At 42.1% G+C, this 16,751-nt stretch overlaps 3 protein-coding genes across 3 annotated transcripts; 2 read left to right on the top strand and 1 right to left on the bottom strand.

The window, feature by feature from the left end:
• Positions 1 to 6,557: 6,557 nt before the first annotated feature.
• On the top strand, positions 6,558 to 7,807 carry lpar5a (lysophosphatidic acid receptor 5a). Its single transcript, XM_062555584.1, has one exon. The coding sequence runs from the start codon at positions 6,558 to 6,560 to the stop codon at positions 7,488 to 7,490; it is 933 nt and encodes a 310-aa protein (XP_062411568.1). The 3' UTR covers positions 7,491 to 7,807.
• Positions 7,808 to 7,879: 72 nt separating this feature from the next.
• itm2cb (integral membrane protein 2Cb) lies at positions 7,880 to 12,761 on the bottom strand. Its single transcript, XM_062523872.1, has 6 exons — positions 12,582 to 12,761; positions 11,056 to 11,193; positions 10,754 to 10,957; positions 10,421 to 10,531; positions 10,003 to 10,153; positions 7,880 to 9,163 (listed from the first exon to the last, which is right to left on the bottom strand). Exons 1-6 carry the CDS (start codon positions 12,672 to 12,674, stop codon positions 9,072 to 9,074), a joined length of 789 nt encoding a protein of 262 aa, XP_062379856.1. The 5' UTR covers positions 12,675 to 12,761; the 3' UTR covers positions 7,880 to 9,071.
• A 1,508-nt stretch (positions 12,762 to 14,269) lies between these two features.
• Positions 14,270 to 16,023, top strand: hes6 (hes family bHLH transcription factor 6). The gene is made up of 4 exons (XM_062555571.1): positions 14,270 to 14,650; positions 14,733 to 14,819; positions 14,955 to 15,036; positions 15,134 to 16,023. The coding sequence occupies exons 1-4, from the start codon at positions 14,579 to 14,581 to the stop codon at positions 15,571 to 15,573; spliced, it is 681 nt and encodes a 226-aa protein (XP_062411555.1). The 5' UTR covers positions 14,270 to 14,578; the 3' UTR covers positions 15,574 to 16,023.
• Positions 16,024 to 16,751: the final 728 nt, after the last annotated feature.

Below are 16,751 nucleotides of genomic sequence, written 5' to 3'. Positions count from 1 at the left end.
ATAACAATGTCTGGGCAAAAATCTAGCACATGCTATTTCCTAGTTTTTCTTTTTACAAATGTGTTTTGCATTTATCACTGCAGTGTGAAACTGGCTGCAATAGTATCTGATCATTGAGGACTGTGTTTGTTAAATGACAACTAATAGCATTTTTACAAATATGTGTATATGTTTTGACTGAAGTGTGTATGTTTTGACTGAGGTGTGTATGTTTTGACTGAAGTGTTTAATTTTGCAAATAATCTAGGAATTATGCAAACTGAGTGTGGTGTTTGGATAGCTGTGCTTAAATTTTGTTAAAAAGAACTCGGTTTTAAAAATTGTGTGTAAGCAATTGAAAAAAACTGTAATTGAAGCTAACTGCCTATGGCAAGTTGCGTCGTTAGCTCTGGGGTAGCAAAGATCAAAGTATACCGTCTTCACCCACCCACGATCACAGTATCCACTCGAAGACAGAGGACAAAACTTTGTAGTGCAAAACATCTCCATTTCCAATTTCTTCGTACCCGGGAGAGTTTAACAGGTGCGATAATTAAAAATCCCCATGTTATTCTCCCATAGAAAAAATCTCAAGATACCGGATCTCCTTATTTGGGCAAAGATGGCCTATACCAGATGACAGTAGAGTGTTTTAACACTTCCCAGTAACATTTGATAAATGGACCTTACATTTTAGTGTTAGGTGTGTAGATTTGAACAAAATCAAATAAAATCAAATAAAATCAGGCTCATTGGCCATGTATACTTGCATATACAAGGAATTTAGTCTCTCCATTTATCCCATCCTTGAATTACTGAACACACAGTGAGGAGAACACACTAACCTGGAGCAGTGAGCTGCCTTCATTCATCGGCGCTTGGGGAGCAGTGAGGGGTTAGGTGCCTTAGTCAAGGGCACTTCAGCTGTGGACTGGTCGGGGATCGAACCGGCGACCCTCCAGTCATAAGCTCGAAGCCCTAACCAGTAGGCCACGGCTGCCCCAAAACCTGGGTTGGCTCTTGCGGTCCTCCGATTCTGCGATTGGTTCCCTAGCTGAGGCGAAAATTAGGGCCATGGAATCCAGGCTACCTAACAGGGTGAATGAAATCTAACATCCAACCTTTGACTCTGTGGGCCAGATGTAGGCTACTAAGGCTTTTGCGGCCACTTCAGGCGCTTTTGTTTCGCAACTTGCACGTAAACAAATGGTGAGGTACGTAGGCTACAAACAGGCCGCACTGAGGTAAAAGCGCAGACTGCCTGTCGCCAGAACTAAGGCATGAAAGCGCACGTCTATTTTGCGCCTTGTAATAAACGTGTCAAATGTGGTTTGCGGTTTAATGCGTAGCCTATAAGATAACTTCAGTTTTACGTTTTTGTACTACATCAAAAAGTAACCCTAGCTTTCGTTGGCCTTTCAAATGTGTTACTTTCACTTTCATGTCATCCACTAAAACTTTCCATTTGCTCGATTTGACCAATCCTCCATAGCCTACGTGCAAGTTTGAGTAGAACTAGCCTATTGCTATTCATTATCTTCGAGCCAGTGAGTGCTCGCATTGAAACGTGAGAGGTATGTATCAACTCGTCTTAATTAAGGGAATAACATAGTTTAATTAATATGAAAAAACGGTGAAGTGTTCCTTTAACCTTCATAAATTGCGGTAGGGGGCGGAGAAAGGTGCTGCTTACCTGAGGAAGTCCAGGTTTGATAAATACTAATCTTGAATTTCCCCTTGGGGATCAATAAAGTATCTATCTATCTATCTATCTATCTACTACGTTAAGGCTCACTGCATGCGGTTTCTGCAGGTTGACCATGGCGCTGATAGCGCTGTATACGTTCGCAAATGTATGTAAATCTGGTCCTGTGTGTGCGCTATGCTTATGCTCTGCAAAGTTGTAGCTTAATTTAGGAGGGCGCATCTTACAACATGGTTCTTTTGGTCCTCATTTGAACTCTTCTTCTTCTCAGACAAGGGGTGTCCTGCGCTTGTATCCCAGTGTTAGCTGTGAACTGAACAGTAGCCTAAGTTGCGCAATTTTTGAGATGTCATTTGGGATTCATTTTATGACATGCACTTGGGACAGTACAGTACTGTCATGTGTTATGCTGGTATATTGACAACATGCTTAAGTTAAGTTTAAAATGTTTACAGATTCAAATCAAGTTATTATTACAGCACAGGAGAAATTAACTCTGGAGATTCTGAAGAATAGACTGTCATGTATTATTTATACAGTACATTACATATCATGACATAGACTGGGCTTATTTTGTAATTTAATGTGTTCCTATTACCCAGATAATTTGAGGGAGACAGAAAGTTAGGCTCCCAGTGTTCACCAAACATGTTGGCTATATATGTCTTTCTTCCCTCTTAAGGAATAGGGTTGAGGACATCAGAGCCCTAGCCTGGCTAGCGCCTACCACTTCTCAAATGAGACGTGGTCTGGCAACCAAACGTTCATTTTCTCGTATTTGAAAAAATACCCAGATGCGCGCCACAGATCAAATGTGTCTGTGCATAGCTCATCATCGTCTTGCTTTCCCCTCTGTTTTGTGATTGGTCCCCTATCTCAGGCAAAAACTAGGGCGGTAGTTTCCAGACTGCCTTAGCAGCGTGAATGAAATGACGTGCAAGGCAGCATGGGAACACCCAGGCTATCAGAGCCCATAAACTTGATGAAATTTCAAGACCAATCTATGGCTAAACCATTTTAGAAAGTACCACAGAGGAGCAAAATATGACCACCGATCAGTCCTGCACATTCCCTCCACAAAAATAAATCATGTTTGTCAATTCGGTTCCATCTCCTACGCCATCCCCTACTGCAACTTCTATGTATGTAAGTGAGTGTCTGCATGTGTGTGCTTGCTTTGTATAAGTGCTTCTCTGTCTGTGAGTTTTCGCTTGTGAGTGTGTGTGGTGGGGGTAATGAGATCTCTCTCTCTGTGTGTGTGTGTGTGTGTGTGTGTGTGTGTGTGTGTGTGTGTGTGTGCTTGCCTGCATTTGTGTGTGTTTTATGTGTCTGTGTGTGTATGTTCACTCTTGAGTGTGTGTGTGTGTGTGTGTGTGTGTGTGTGTGTGTGTGTGTGTGTGTGTGTTTATGTGTGTCTGCTGTCTGTGCTTGTCTCTCTGTGTGTGTGCATGTGCTGGCATTGTGTGTGCATGTCTTTATATACTATGTGTGTGCATGCGGGTGCGTAGTGTACAGTCACTAAGTGTACACATATATTAATTTATTGTATGGTGCCCCATGAACAAAATGACACAAAACTTAGCATACATTCAGAGGGTGTCATAATGATCCTACACTTCAAATTTCTTGCCGTTTTGAACCTGTCAACCAAAGATACCTGTGATTACAATGCCTCATTTTTGCTTTTTTTGACGGATCAAAACAAAAAACAATGGTTCCAGCTATCTTGGGGCTACATGCCCACCAGGTTTTGTACAACCCGGTCTTTCAGTGTCCCGGAAATCCTTGATGGAAAATTTCTCATGAGAAAAAAAAATTACCTTCACTGGGCGGCAGTCATAATTCTAACATTATTAGAAGTGTCTTACTTAATCCTTAATCAATTGCACTGCCAGTTCAATTAAATTGTGTAGTCCCACTTGCTAGACTATAGCCAGAGCATCTGCACAACAGCTGTCTGACTGCGCCCTCCTGTGGGAGAATATATATTTAACATCACCCAGGGCAACGTCTTAAAGTAATCTCTGGTTGCCTTTACTTCATTCATCCATTTTCATTCACATAATCAATTAGAAAAGCACTCAGACAGCACAAACCTCAGCCAAGCGACAACATAATCGCCTCTTGGATCCAGACGGTGACACGGATCACTCCCAAATTTAATCGTTTCTTCCTTCCTTCCTTCCGTCATTCCAGACCTTCCCTGAAAATTTGTCAATTTTGTCAAAATCCATCCATAACTTTTTGAGTTATCTTGCGAACAAACAAACAAGCAAACAAACAAACAAACAAACAAACAAACAAACAACCCAGATGAAAACATAACCTCCTTGGCAGAGGTAATTACTGTAAACACCAACATGCATGTGAACTTAACATGAAAACTTAAAGCAATAGTCTGTTCTATTTTTGACTAATTGAGAAAATTCTGTAGATAATTTATGTATTTGCTCTAATATTTGTGCTTGAGCAGTGAGCACTGGCTCAGACTTGTGCGGGTTGACACGTGCCCTACTTCACAGCCAAGGAAGTTCGTCCTTCCAAAGGAGCTATCAGACTGTCTATAAACCAGAGTACTAGCCTGGAAAGCCAGCCTGAATTCAGGGGCATAGCCTGAGGGGTGGCTCCGGATGGCACAGGCCACCCTTATTTGATTGGCCACACCCAAAAATCCTATAGTCTACGATTCACCATTACAACTTTATGAACATGTGATATTGTGGTGTTCCAAAACCAGACGGAACCACAGGCAAATGAAACATCTCCAGTCCCCTTGTCCAACATCACTCAGTGTATTGTCACTGACAAATATGCTTGTGGAGGAGTGGTCAAAAAATCCCATAAACACACTCCTAAACCTTATGAAAAGTCTTGTTGCTGCTGTTGAAGCTGTTTTAGCTGCTAAGAGTGGACCGACGTCAAAATACACCCTATGGATTAAGGATGGGATGTGACTTAAGTTCATTTGTGAGTCAAGGCAGGTGAGCGAATACTTTTGCCAATTTAGTGTTGCCAATAGTGTACAAGCCAAAAGGGGCTATGGGGCACACTGACTATCATTAACACGTCCTCGCCACCTACTGGTGAATGCATGTACTACAACAATGAAATGATTTGCATATTTGCATCATTTGTCCATGGATCACACGATCGAGAAGCATCTGTCAGGGCAGGGATGGGCAGTATTTATGATAGGCCTACGATAGGCCTGATGTATTTACGTATGTGTGCATTTTTGTAGTTTAAAAACACTTCCAAATATTTCTGTAAAAACAATACTTTTGGTGATGACATCATAAAAGTGTGAACCAATGAATGCAGCCTCTGGCTGGAGATGATTCAGTGCAAGATGGGTAACGTGTCGGTCGCTTACACACACACAATGCATCTCCTGTCTCACACCAACCTCAAGTCCTTTAATCATCCACATGAACACATGAAACTGGTTACGAGGTTCCCCTGCAGCATTACTCAAAAAGTTGCCTCATCTGCAGGGTTCGCCATATAGCATGACTATTGCTAAAGATGACTATTAGGTATTTGAAATGGCAACTCCATATCTGATGTGGAGGCATGACATAGGCGCTCTACTGCCATCAACTGTAAAGCGATGCAGAGACTCATGCAAACAGCTCGGGCTGATCTAATGAGAGCAACTGCTGCTGTTTGTGGTATCACAGCCTCAATCCTCAGAGCCACAGGCTCACAGGCTTTTCCCCATCAGGCAACCGGACAGATGAGCAATGGACAATAAGGACAAGGGCCTGTTATCTGTTTGTCTACCACACACACACACACACACACACACACACACACACACACACACACACACACACACACACACACACACACACACACACACACACACACACACACACACACACACACACACACACACACACACACACACAAACACACCTATACACAACTGTAACAAGGTACTGTATGTTTGACTGTATAATGGTCATTTTTCATTTGCACAATGCTGTAAAAGCCTTTGTTTTCTTTATACTATCACAATGTCTGTCAACAGTAGAAACTTTGAAACATATCCACCCTCTTGCAATCGACCCGACCACACACAATAATGTGTAACTCTGTAGTTTCGAAGCTCTGACACATAGAAAATAGTGATGCCTTGCACATTGTTCATTTGAAAATACTATCAGAGTAAACTGTCAGATTGACAAAACAGTTTGACTATCTTGACATAAACAATGGCGTAAGGACTTGCCATTTTGATTTAACTGATTCAACTCATTGGTATAAATATTTGCTTTTGAGACAGAAACAAAGCATTTTGATCAAGGTTTGTGCAAACATTAAAGCAACACAGCTTTTTGTACCTTAAAATAATATTTCCAAAATCATTTCAGTGTTTCATCAACTCGTAACAGGGTGACCGACACTTCTACATTCGCTTTGCGATCCTCTGCTGTAGAAACTCCAAATTTGACTTCAATGTTGCAATACATTATACTTTCATAAAAGCATGCAACATGCTGTATCTTGTTATTCGTTGACATTGTAATTTGCTGGATAAACAAATAGCATGTGTGCAATTAGAGCAAAAGTGCTTTAGTGTTGCTTTAAAGCAACACTAAAGAGTTTTTCGTACATTAAAATAATGTTTCCAAAATCATTTCAGCGGTTCACCAACTCATAACAGGGTGAACGGCACTTCTGCTTTCACTTTGCGGCCCTCTATCGGCAATAATAGTGTTGCTTTAATGATGATTTGAGGAATGCACAGAGAAAAACTGTAAAGGGTTTCAAGTTGTGGTTGTGTTGACATGCCCCTTGATGACGTGTCATCAATATCTCTATTTCCTCAAAGTGCAAGAAAAATACAAGCAGAAGGCAAAAGGGAAGCATGGAGAACACATCCAACTGCAGTACTTCTCACTTTAGGTATCCACTCTTCACAGCAACATACAGCCTGGTGTTGCTGGTGGGCCTGCCACTGAATGCTTTCTCCCTGTGGAAACTTGTGCGTCGAATAGGGCTGAAGTCGGTGCCAGTTATATACATGGCAAACTTGGCACTGTCTGATCTGCTCTTCACCCTCTCTCTGCCATTGCGAATCCTCTACTTCTCCACGGGAGTGTGGCACTTGAGCAACATCGCCTGCATGATTCCTGGGACCCTGTTCTCAGTCAACATTTACTCCAGTTCTTTGTTCATCACGTTGATCAGTGTGGATCGTATGCTGGCGGTGGTGTACCCACTACGCTCGCGCTCCATGCGTACTCGGTGTGCCTCTTGGATGGCGAGTGTGGCTGTGTGGATATGCATCATCGGCCTATCTGTTCCGGTGGCCTTAAACCATAGAGTCAACAATGATACGTACTGCAATGTCAGCCGCTGCTTTGAGCACTTCTCGCCTGAAGAGTGGGGACACGGTTTTTACATCCTTTGTGTAATTTCTGTGGCGGGGATTTTCATCCCTTTCGGAATTATCTTCGGTTGTACCATTGCCATCATCCGAAAGCTGCGAGACAGAACCCAGTCCACCTCAAAATTGATATCGGAAACCAATCTGGACAGGAAGAAGATGGTGAGGCTGTTCCTGACAAATTTGTTCATTTATGCCCTATGCTTCATCCCTTTCCATGTTGCCTTTATTCTCTATGGGTTGCACAAGCTGAAGAAGTTGGAATACAACTACTTTGACCTCCAGACTGTAACCATGTGCATGGCCAGCACCAACAGTTGCTTGGACCCACTAATCTATTACTTCAGCTCTGTGAGCATTCAGAGAAAAAAGGAAACAATATTGCTGAGAACGGTCCTACCAGAGCGCTGAGCTTAGCAGGACCGTTCAGTTCATTCTTCATCCAAATGCATGAAGAGACTTTGATGATGCAGGATAAGTAATATGTTCTAATAACAAACCAACATACCAGATATCAGGTGCACGTACACATTTGCGCATACAGCACAATTTTCGGTTAACGGTTTTTGTCTTCTCGAACAGGGGCTTCCTCAGAGAAAATGCTTCAGCCACACCTATGTTATTACAGCAGAAGTAAAATAGCAGAGCAATATTTGTACATGCAAATCAGCAAACCTTGCTTGTTGTGTATTGGTCTATTAGTCATTAAACATTTTTCTTACACTTCAGTTCGGGTGTGGTGCTTACTTCTGCACGCGTGATAGAGGAACATGACCAAACCACTGATCGAAAGAGAGATATCCGTTTCAGCAGTTTATTTTTAAGTAGTAAGAATTTTACAAGCAGATGGAACAGAAGCTCGAGGAAGAACATTAATCAAAATAGGATGATACATTCCCTTTAATCTGGAACAACATCAGCCCTAACTTCAGGGCCAATGATCATAACGAGAATACTAGCCTTGCCGGAGAGAAACATTCTGCCATGCAATTCAGATGAAACTGGGAGTAGGAAATGAGTAGGACCGCTATGCAACCGCAGACATCAATTGTAGATTAAAATGAGGAGGTATACTTGACATGAGAAAAGCTACCACAGCCTGTACATAGGGTTTCCATAGGGTTTTCCGCTCTAAAACATGTCTGAATGTAGGCACAGAATATACAATGATAACATGTACTGCACATAATCAAAAGAATGTACAGACAAGTTTGAAGAAATGCTGGACTGGAGTACGCATTAGCACATGTAAAAAAAGAGTGGGAGAAAAATGTACTTAACAAGCTACCATTATGCAACACTGATCTTGAGATATGAAATTCAAGATATGAAAAATTGAGATATATTGCTTCTATACACTGCAAAAGAATACCAAACTCGACACTAGGCAAACAAGTAAATTCTAAAATATGAGGTATGTTTTGGCTTCATGACAATATCTTCATATTTTGGATTTCCTAATAAACAGAATTGTACATGTGCCTCCAGAAAATCCAAACCTGGAGGAAAACACAACGTAATACAAAACAAACAAATCTTAAAACAAAGTCAGTGCATAGTACATGCGGCATTTTCATACCAGGCACCCCAATACCGTATAGACATTGCACATCAAAAGGGGGAAAAAAATAAAACGAGAACACATATACAAAAATCTAACAGTCTTCCCTAAATGTTAAGGAATACTGGATAAATCCACTAACCAACTTGGAGGGACTTCTTACAGTGGGTTCAAAGGATTTTGCAGATCAAAATTATAGGTAAACAAAGTTACGTTTACAAAAAAAGGTCATGAAAATCACAATCTAAGATTACATTACATTTTAACTCAAGACAGAATAAAACAAAAAAAATAACACAAATACATTACACAACATGTAGTGTACCATGCAGGTTAAAGTGCAATAAAGCTGAATGGAGAGGAGATCCAGTGGCCAGTTTGGGACTTCACCGGCTGTGATGCGGGGCGTGGGAGAGGACAGAGGAGCACATTTACGCTCGCTCGCAGATGACCGTCTCCACCACAAATGTGTTTGCAAAATGGCGAATATTGTGACAGTTTCTGGTCTCACGTCGGTCAATGCCTGTGAAAGATAGAAATCAGCTGTGGTCACTTCCCTTGTAACATACCAATTGATATACAACTATATTACTCTTTTCTGCATGCCTGTCCAACTTCCATAAAGATGGAATCTTATTATCTACACATCGGCTCACTAACACTTTTATTCTTTCTGAACCTGAAAATGATGAGCATGCTTATTTCACCCCATGCCTGCCCGCTTGAACTTTGATGTGTGGTTCCCTGGTCACTTTCGCCCTTTCCGGTTTCTTTTCCTGAGTTCTCAAACTGGTTTCCGTAGAAACATGCCTTGTAAGAAGTGGTAGCAAAACTTCTAAAGCCGAGAGACATCGACTGCTGTGAAAAGGCAGTGAGAAGAGTGACACTGACAGCAGCTCTATGCCGCCCCTGCATTCTGCTGCGAGCAAACGCACGGCAGTTCCGGCTGTGCCCACACATTACGCTAATAAGGAGGTCCACAGCGTACGCTCAGTGAGTCACCCACTCACACACTCACACACTCGCCAGTCACTAACGCGTCGGCTGGGAGAATAGCCAAGGCAGGGCTGTTGCGTGAGCAGGCTGCTTGGGTGGCGGCCAGGCTGTCTGTACCTACGCATGCCTCGCGAGGGGGCGGGATTCCTCGTTAGATCGTCATCGGTGAGAGGAGGATTAACCATTTCCTGTTTTAGCATTCATCCCTACTACACTGATGCCATCCTATCAAGGCCAGAGATTTTTTGTCCCCCCAGAAATCTTTTTGAAATCACATCAGCCACAAAAAAATAGCTGGACTTAATCGAAGGACAACACAAAGCTGACATGACAATACACAAGTGAGAGAGGGAGGTGGGTACTCACGCCTCCTCGTGCTGCGCCTCCTCAGTCTGTAGGTCTCTTTGCCGTAGCAGAGCCTGTGGATGAAAGGCCCCAGCTGCCGCAGGTTGCGCACGCGACCGGTCACCATCATGTCCTCTTGGACGATGTAGGTCTGGGGCAGGTATGTACCCTTCTGTGAAACGCACAACAAAGGCATCAGCATCTGGGAAGCTTGATCCAGTAACCCAACCCTATCCAACTCGGTCGTATCTCATGTCACGGCCCAAGGTGAAGTACAGTTAATAAACATTTTGTCCAAATTAACTTGCATGGCATGCATTTCTACGCAAGTAAAGTGACAAATGGCCTCGATGTTGTTGGTTCTTTGCTCTACAAGGCATTCACATAGAGGGCATCTGTGTGAGGAAGTGCAACAAAAGCCATATAGAAATCCCCTTACCTTGACATTCACAAGGAGCTCCCACAGACTTCTTGGAGGCATGACAATAGTGGTGTTCAACTCAATGACGTAGCACTTGTCCAATGCAATGTCATAATAAGCAGTCAGACCCTACAATTATTGAAATAGAGAACACCGTAAACAATTTTGCAACACAGGAGGACGGCAACTACAAAACCAAACAAAACTAGAACCTGGGCATCTTTACAAATAAACAGATTAACAGTAAAAACAGATTAACAGTGTTTTAACTATCAAATGCAAGGGGGTGACAACAATACATACTATATTTCTATTACACCATATCTATAACGTTTGCAGGACTCATCGTACCCGATGAAAGTCATGAATGATATCTGCGGGGTCACTTCCACCAAAGTCAGGCATGGGGACACTGATTTGCTCATAGTTGTCTTGTAGGTAGATGCCAACGTTCTCCTCCAGTTCCTGACGGCCATGCATTGGTGCATGCACACCCGTGTCCTCATACAGCATATGACAGTTGAAGAGCACATCTTCTGGCATCTGGGAGAACGTCTTTGGGGGAAAAAGAAGGCATACAGCATACAGTTAAAACTAGACATAAGGACTCACATCATCATAATCATTATAATCAGTCAAAAACTGAGGCTCACCTGAGAAATAAAATAGTAGCGGTAAACATAAATTGACGCCAGCACCAGTCCAGACATGAAGACCACAAGGCCAAAGGTGAGACAACACAGACCATTCACTGGGGACTTCTTGGATTGAAGGGGAAGCACCAACTCTTCCTGTTAAAATAACAATAAAAAGCAAATTATAATCCATCAATTATTAACGGCCTTCTCCATTATAATGACCGCCTCTCTCAAGTTGGTCTATGGTCGCTTCCGGTTATTGGCAAGTAATTGCCACTATCCTACACAGCCGGCAAACTTGGGCACCGTTCCTCAGGGTTGGATTGAATGTGTGACGCCAGCATCTCAAGACGTCAGCATCACCGTGAGCAACAGCTGCCCACCAGTCTCTCGGTAAATCTGCCACCGACAGACTCAACCCACGCGGGTTACACCGAGGATAAGAACGGCGAATAAAACAGATTTCCTACAGCGCCACTAGATTTGACTGGATGATATTTTTAGTGCTGTAGTGCATTCACACTCCATATTTGTACAGACGCATCAATCGCGTCAGCATTGCATAGCAAATGACAAGATGCATCGTGAATCCATGAAAAAAAAAAAAAAAAAAAAAAACATATTTGTTCAACGGAACTGTCTGAGACCCACGTAGGCGATCATGAATACAACACGTGTAGTAACGTGTAGTAATAATACAAAAATATATGGTCCAAGTTAAAATATGAAATTATCTAACGTGTAAGGGTACCTTTGCCTACAACCCCCTTAACACGAGGATCTCTGTCCAATATCCTGGCGTGAATCGGCCTACATGTTAACATTGTCGGTATTATACAGCATATAAAATAAATGCAGCCGTGTTTCTGCACGCTGCAAGTGCATTTCAAGATGACAAAATAGGTTATAGCGTAGTGGCAAAACATTCAGTCGGGCATTAACCCCTCGTCTTCTTTTCACGTTTAAAATGGAAGATTCGTTAACCTTAACATGTTTCATAAAACGTTAATGTGAACATTAACAGCTATGGTAAATAAATGTGTAGCATCTGCCATTTTGTGCAGTCTCCAACCAACCGGTCTGCTGTGAATTTGATGATGTAATGTCAACATTGTAAACCAATCTGATACAAATAGCTTCCACAGCAAAAAGCAACACTGTAACATTTCACACATTGTAGACGATCCAATCGTTACATCTGACAAATGCATGTTACACTTTTTCCCGTCGCAACAAAGTTACTATGAGCGCGTGTGTAAAATAACCTTGGAGAATGATAGATAGCTAGCCTGCAACCTGCGATAGTTAGCTGTTTTGAAAGGACGCAAAGCTGGCTAACCTTTTTTTCTTATAAGGGCCAGCTGATGGTTATAAAACGCCATGAATGTGTTCACTTTACCTGATAATCTTATTACAATGTAGACATAACACAAACGAAAAGCCTATTATCTGACAACACTCACATGCTAACTTATGCTTTCACAACAAAGGGATGGTTACGAGTACCAGCATTAGCAAGGTAAAGTAAACGGGTTACTTACATGTGGATAAGGTATATGAACCTCTTCCTTATCGGCATCGCTCTCCTTGTCAGGCTTCTGTGCCGTCACGGGTTGAAAAGCTATCTTCACCATGATTTATCTTTAATTCTTTGATTCTCTGAATAACCTTAAGTGCGTTGCTGATGCGAGCACCCTCACCAGCTAAAATGAATGTGATGAAGCTGGTGAGGGCAGACAATTTAAAAAGAGTGCGGAAACTTCCGGGAGAATATCAAAACAAAAGTCACCTCCTCTGTGACGTCAAAGTGTTTTTTTTTCCCCTTTGCTTCATGCTCTTCTTTCCTCTTGCTTTCTCACGTTACCAGTAGGCTACAATTTATGCCATATTCGCCAAATGAACTATAATCAACAAAAGTCAATTAACAAGAGTTCACCAATAAATAGTAGCCTATAAGTTTATTATGTAGCCTAACATGTCCTATCAATTGTCTGCTGTATTCAAGCATTTGTCTGAAAAATAATAAGACAATTGGCTATCACATTTGAGACAGATGCTAAATAGTTTGTTGATTAATAAGGTAGACTGATCATCTTCATCAGTTTCACGAGCTGATAAATTGTTAGTTACCGGTAAAAGCCAGAAAGGCTTTTAACTTGAAAATGGACAGATATGGTAGTAACATCCGAGTCTTATTTTGGTGCTATCGACTAGCGCGTAGGACAACTTCTCTACGCCATCCGGAAATTATAGGTCTATTAATGGATCTGGGCTAGGCCTACTCTTTATCTTATGAAATAACCATAGGCTACACCTTGTTGTGCGCACAAAGATAGGACCAGACTACATTTTATACATCACTGCTGCTGAGCCAGTGTATTTAAGGGAGTTTTAGATGGGGGGTTATTCTGCTGCATTTATATGGCTACATTAATATTTGTTATAAATATAGCATGGCTACATTAAAATTATGGTTACATTATATGTAATCCATAACATCATGAAGATCAATTGTGATTTTGGTGGTGGGGCCTGTCATTTTGTGAAGTAGATTGAAAAGTTGAGTGGCAGAATATAGGCCTAGTGCATAGGCTATATAGCCAGTCAGACTTCTTGAAAATAAGCTCTCCTCATTGCCAGCCTACTCACTAGTTTCACGAGTATCTGTAGGTCGATGTAGGCTAGGTGATTTCTGTTCTATGGTCATAAAGCCTCTAATTAGGCTAATAAGCTGGTCTTTGTTGTACCAGAACAAGCTGAGATGATGAAAAGTTTGCGACAGCCTGAAAACAGTAAACCCGATTTATGAAATATTCTGTGCTTGGGCATTTTTAGTCGTGAGCGTCGAGAATGGAAATGGGTCTGGTTTAATCTAACTCCATGTATTAGTAAATATGCGGCCTATTTGCAAGAAAGGTGTTACATTGATGGTGTGTGTCATCATAGGATATGCCTGCGCTCGAAAGAGCTAGGCCTACGTACGAGCGTGTCCTGCGATTGGATTTCTTTTTTGGAAACATCTAGCCTACAGAAAAATTTAAATACAGAAAAAGAAAGACTTTGTTATGAAGTTAGTAAAGCAGTCTCTCTGATGCAAATACATCCAACGATGGTTTGACAGAATCATTAGAAGTGTGGCTAAATTAAATTTGATGTCACGAATTAAGACCATCTGCCTTCGAGAGCTGACGAATGAAGTTCTCGATATAAACAGGACAGGACTGTTGGCTGAAAAGTCCTTACACTCTAGGCTTGGATAGGGAGACAAAGGCTCAGTCGTTGATTGGTTGGTCTCTCCACGTCCGCAGTCACCTCGTAGCGCAAGCAGCCAAGCCTTCCATTCACATGTAAATGGGGCCTCATAAATGCCTTCTACAATTGCCCACTTTGCACAGTATATGTAGTGCTTGTTAGCGCGCAGTGTGTGGATCTTTGTCTCTAACGGTGCTCGCCTACCATCTGCCATCTGCACCATTCAAGATCGTAACGGTAGCCTGCATTCTGTTCTCGACTCCATTCCACTGTACGGGATAGCAACATGGCCCCTGCCTCTAAATCGGAACTCAGTCGGAGTGAAGACGAATATTACGGCATTAAAGGAGACAGAAAGGTAAGATTTAAACAATGCGTAAGAATGTTTATCGTGTTCACAAGTGGTTTGAGTTTAATCATTTGGTAAAATCATTTAACAGACGAGAAAGCCGTTGGTGGAGAAAAAGAGAAGGGCACGCATCAATGAAAGTTTGCAAGAGCTCAGAACACTGCTGGTAGACATAGATGTAAGTTATTCTTCTCAATTTTATACACATGTTCAAGTGGACCAGTTTATCAAGCATTTGGCGCTATCCTCAGCCGAGAGGCGCAAAGCGCAAACCTCTGATGTTTGATATTTTCCTTAACCTTTTTACCCTTAGGCACCATCAAAAATGGAGAACGCTGAGGTTTTAGAGATGACGGTTAAACGCGTGGAGACCATTCTTCAAAATCGTGCGAAAGGTGGGTGACTTAAGCGAGTAAATAGCATATCATTCCGGTCATTTAGCCTACAAGAGCGTGTTGTATTCGCGTGACACTCTTGTTTTGGTTTCAACAGAGGCGGAGAATGTTAACCGGGAGGCAAGTGAAAGGTTTGCAGCTGGGTACATTCAGTGCATGCACGAAGTCCACACTTTCGTGTCCAACTGCCCTGGGATCGACGCCACGATAGCGGCAGACCTCTTGAACCATCTTCTAGAATGTATGCCCCTGAATGATGAGGATTGTTTCCAAGATCTCCTGTCGGATTTGATGTCAGACTCATCGAACAGCTACAGCACTTCAAGTGAGTCAATGCTGTCACCTGGTGGAAGAAGTGGCTCCAGTGGAAGCACATCTGCCCTCTCACCGTCTCCCTCTACTACCTCCGATGACCTCAGCTCCGACCTGGATGAGACGGACAGTGAGCAGAGTCACATCTCTACAGATGTGGAACACCATGACACCCCTAGCACTGCAACCATGTTTTATTCGAAGTCCATGTGGAGGCCTTGGTAGCCAAAGTGTCACTTCTTTAATTGTCTTAGAGCAAGAGATCATTAATTTATGAAATGGAATATAATACATTAGCGTAGGCAGTTAAAGGCATTAGGCCTTATCTGAACACATTCACTACTAATTTGCCTAGTGGGCTCTTAAAAGCTCTTTTGTTCCATGTGAAAACTTTGTATGCATTCGAATAATCGTTTGTATAATGTTTTACCTAGCCTATAAGCATTTGTTTGGTCTTTTTTGTATGATTGCTGTGCACAGATGTAAATATTTAATTGTGAGGCTTTCTTAGGTAGTGGGGAATAGGCCTAGTGTGTGGGTCGGGTTACTACATTACAACTGATATTTTATCAGGTACATTGTACCGATTAAGTGCTTGCTCGCCCATGATAACGAGAACATTTCACTGACAGAGATTCAATTTCGACTTATTTCATTAAATGCATTTCCCTAATACACGTTTCACACTGAAGTTGTGTTCTTTCATCAGGTAATTCATAAACCACTGCAGGCCGACATGTAGCCTAATAATTCACTCAACTAAAACAACTAATCTAGTGCAAGCTTCCGCCAACATGAAGGGACTATGTCGCCGCATCTCTTGAAAGAGCTTTATGAAGTGCAATGTCCGTTCCCTCGCGTTTGATCTCGGAGAAGTGTCAAACAAGACACTAGGAGCACATATTCGGACGCAGGCCTACGCAGATGGCGAATAGTCTTTAGAATCAACCAGATGCAAAAGACAGAACAACGTTTGTGCATGTTGGAAAAACACAGTCTCGCTTTTAGTCTCGCTTTTCTTATTATTGATAAGTCTACAGCATTTCACATCGATCTGAGAGACTAGCTTATAAAACATTCTCTTTTCTTAGTGGCTATATAGGCTAGACATATACATGTATAGGTTTAGGCTACGTCTTCTGCATGCCTAGACGTAGCCTAATCTTTGATTTGTTTGAATAGTCCAAATAGCGAGTGCGACTAAACAAAAAAAGTAGTGAGGCCTATTTGGCCTATCCGTACCTGTAGCCTATTATCCTTAACACACACTCGAATGGCCTAACTACTCCATGAATTACTTTTCTGTAAATACACATCGTTGGCTACTCCAGAGAATATCACACCCTGTCGCCAGTTTTAACTGTGCACTAGTTGCCAAGTCCGGATCAGTAGCGTCTACAGTA

This window comes from Sardina pilchardus, chromosome 2 (assembly GCF_963854185.1).
Source record: "Sardina pilchardus chromosome 2, fSarPil1.1, whole genome shotgun sequence".
NCBI classification, from domain to species: Eukaryota; Metazoa; Chordata; class Actinopteri; order Clupeiformes; family Clupeidae; genus Sardina; species Sardina pilchardus.
The sequence above is the reverse complement of the archived record's forward strand: the minus strand, read 5'-3'. Positions and strand labels throughout refer to the sequence as shown.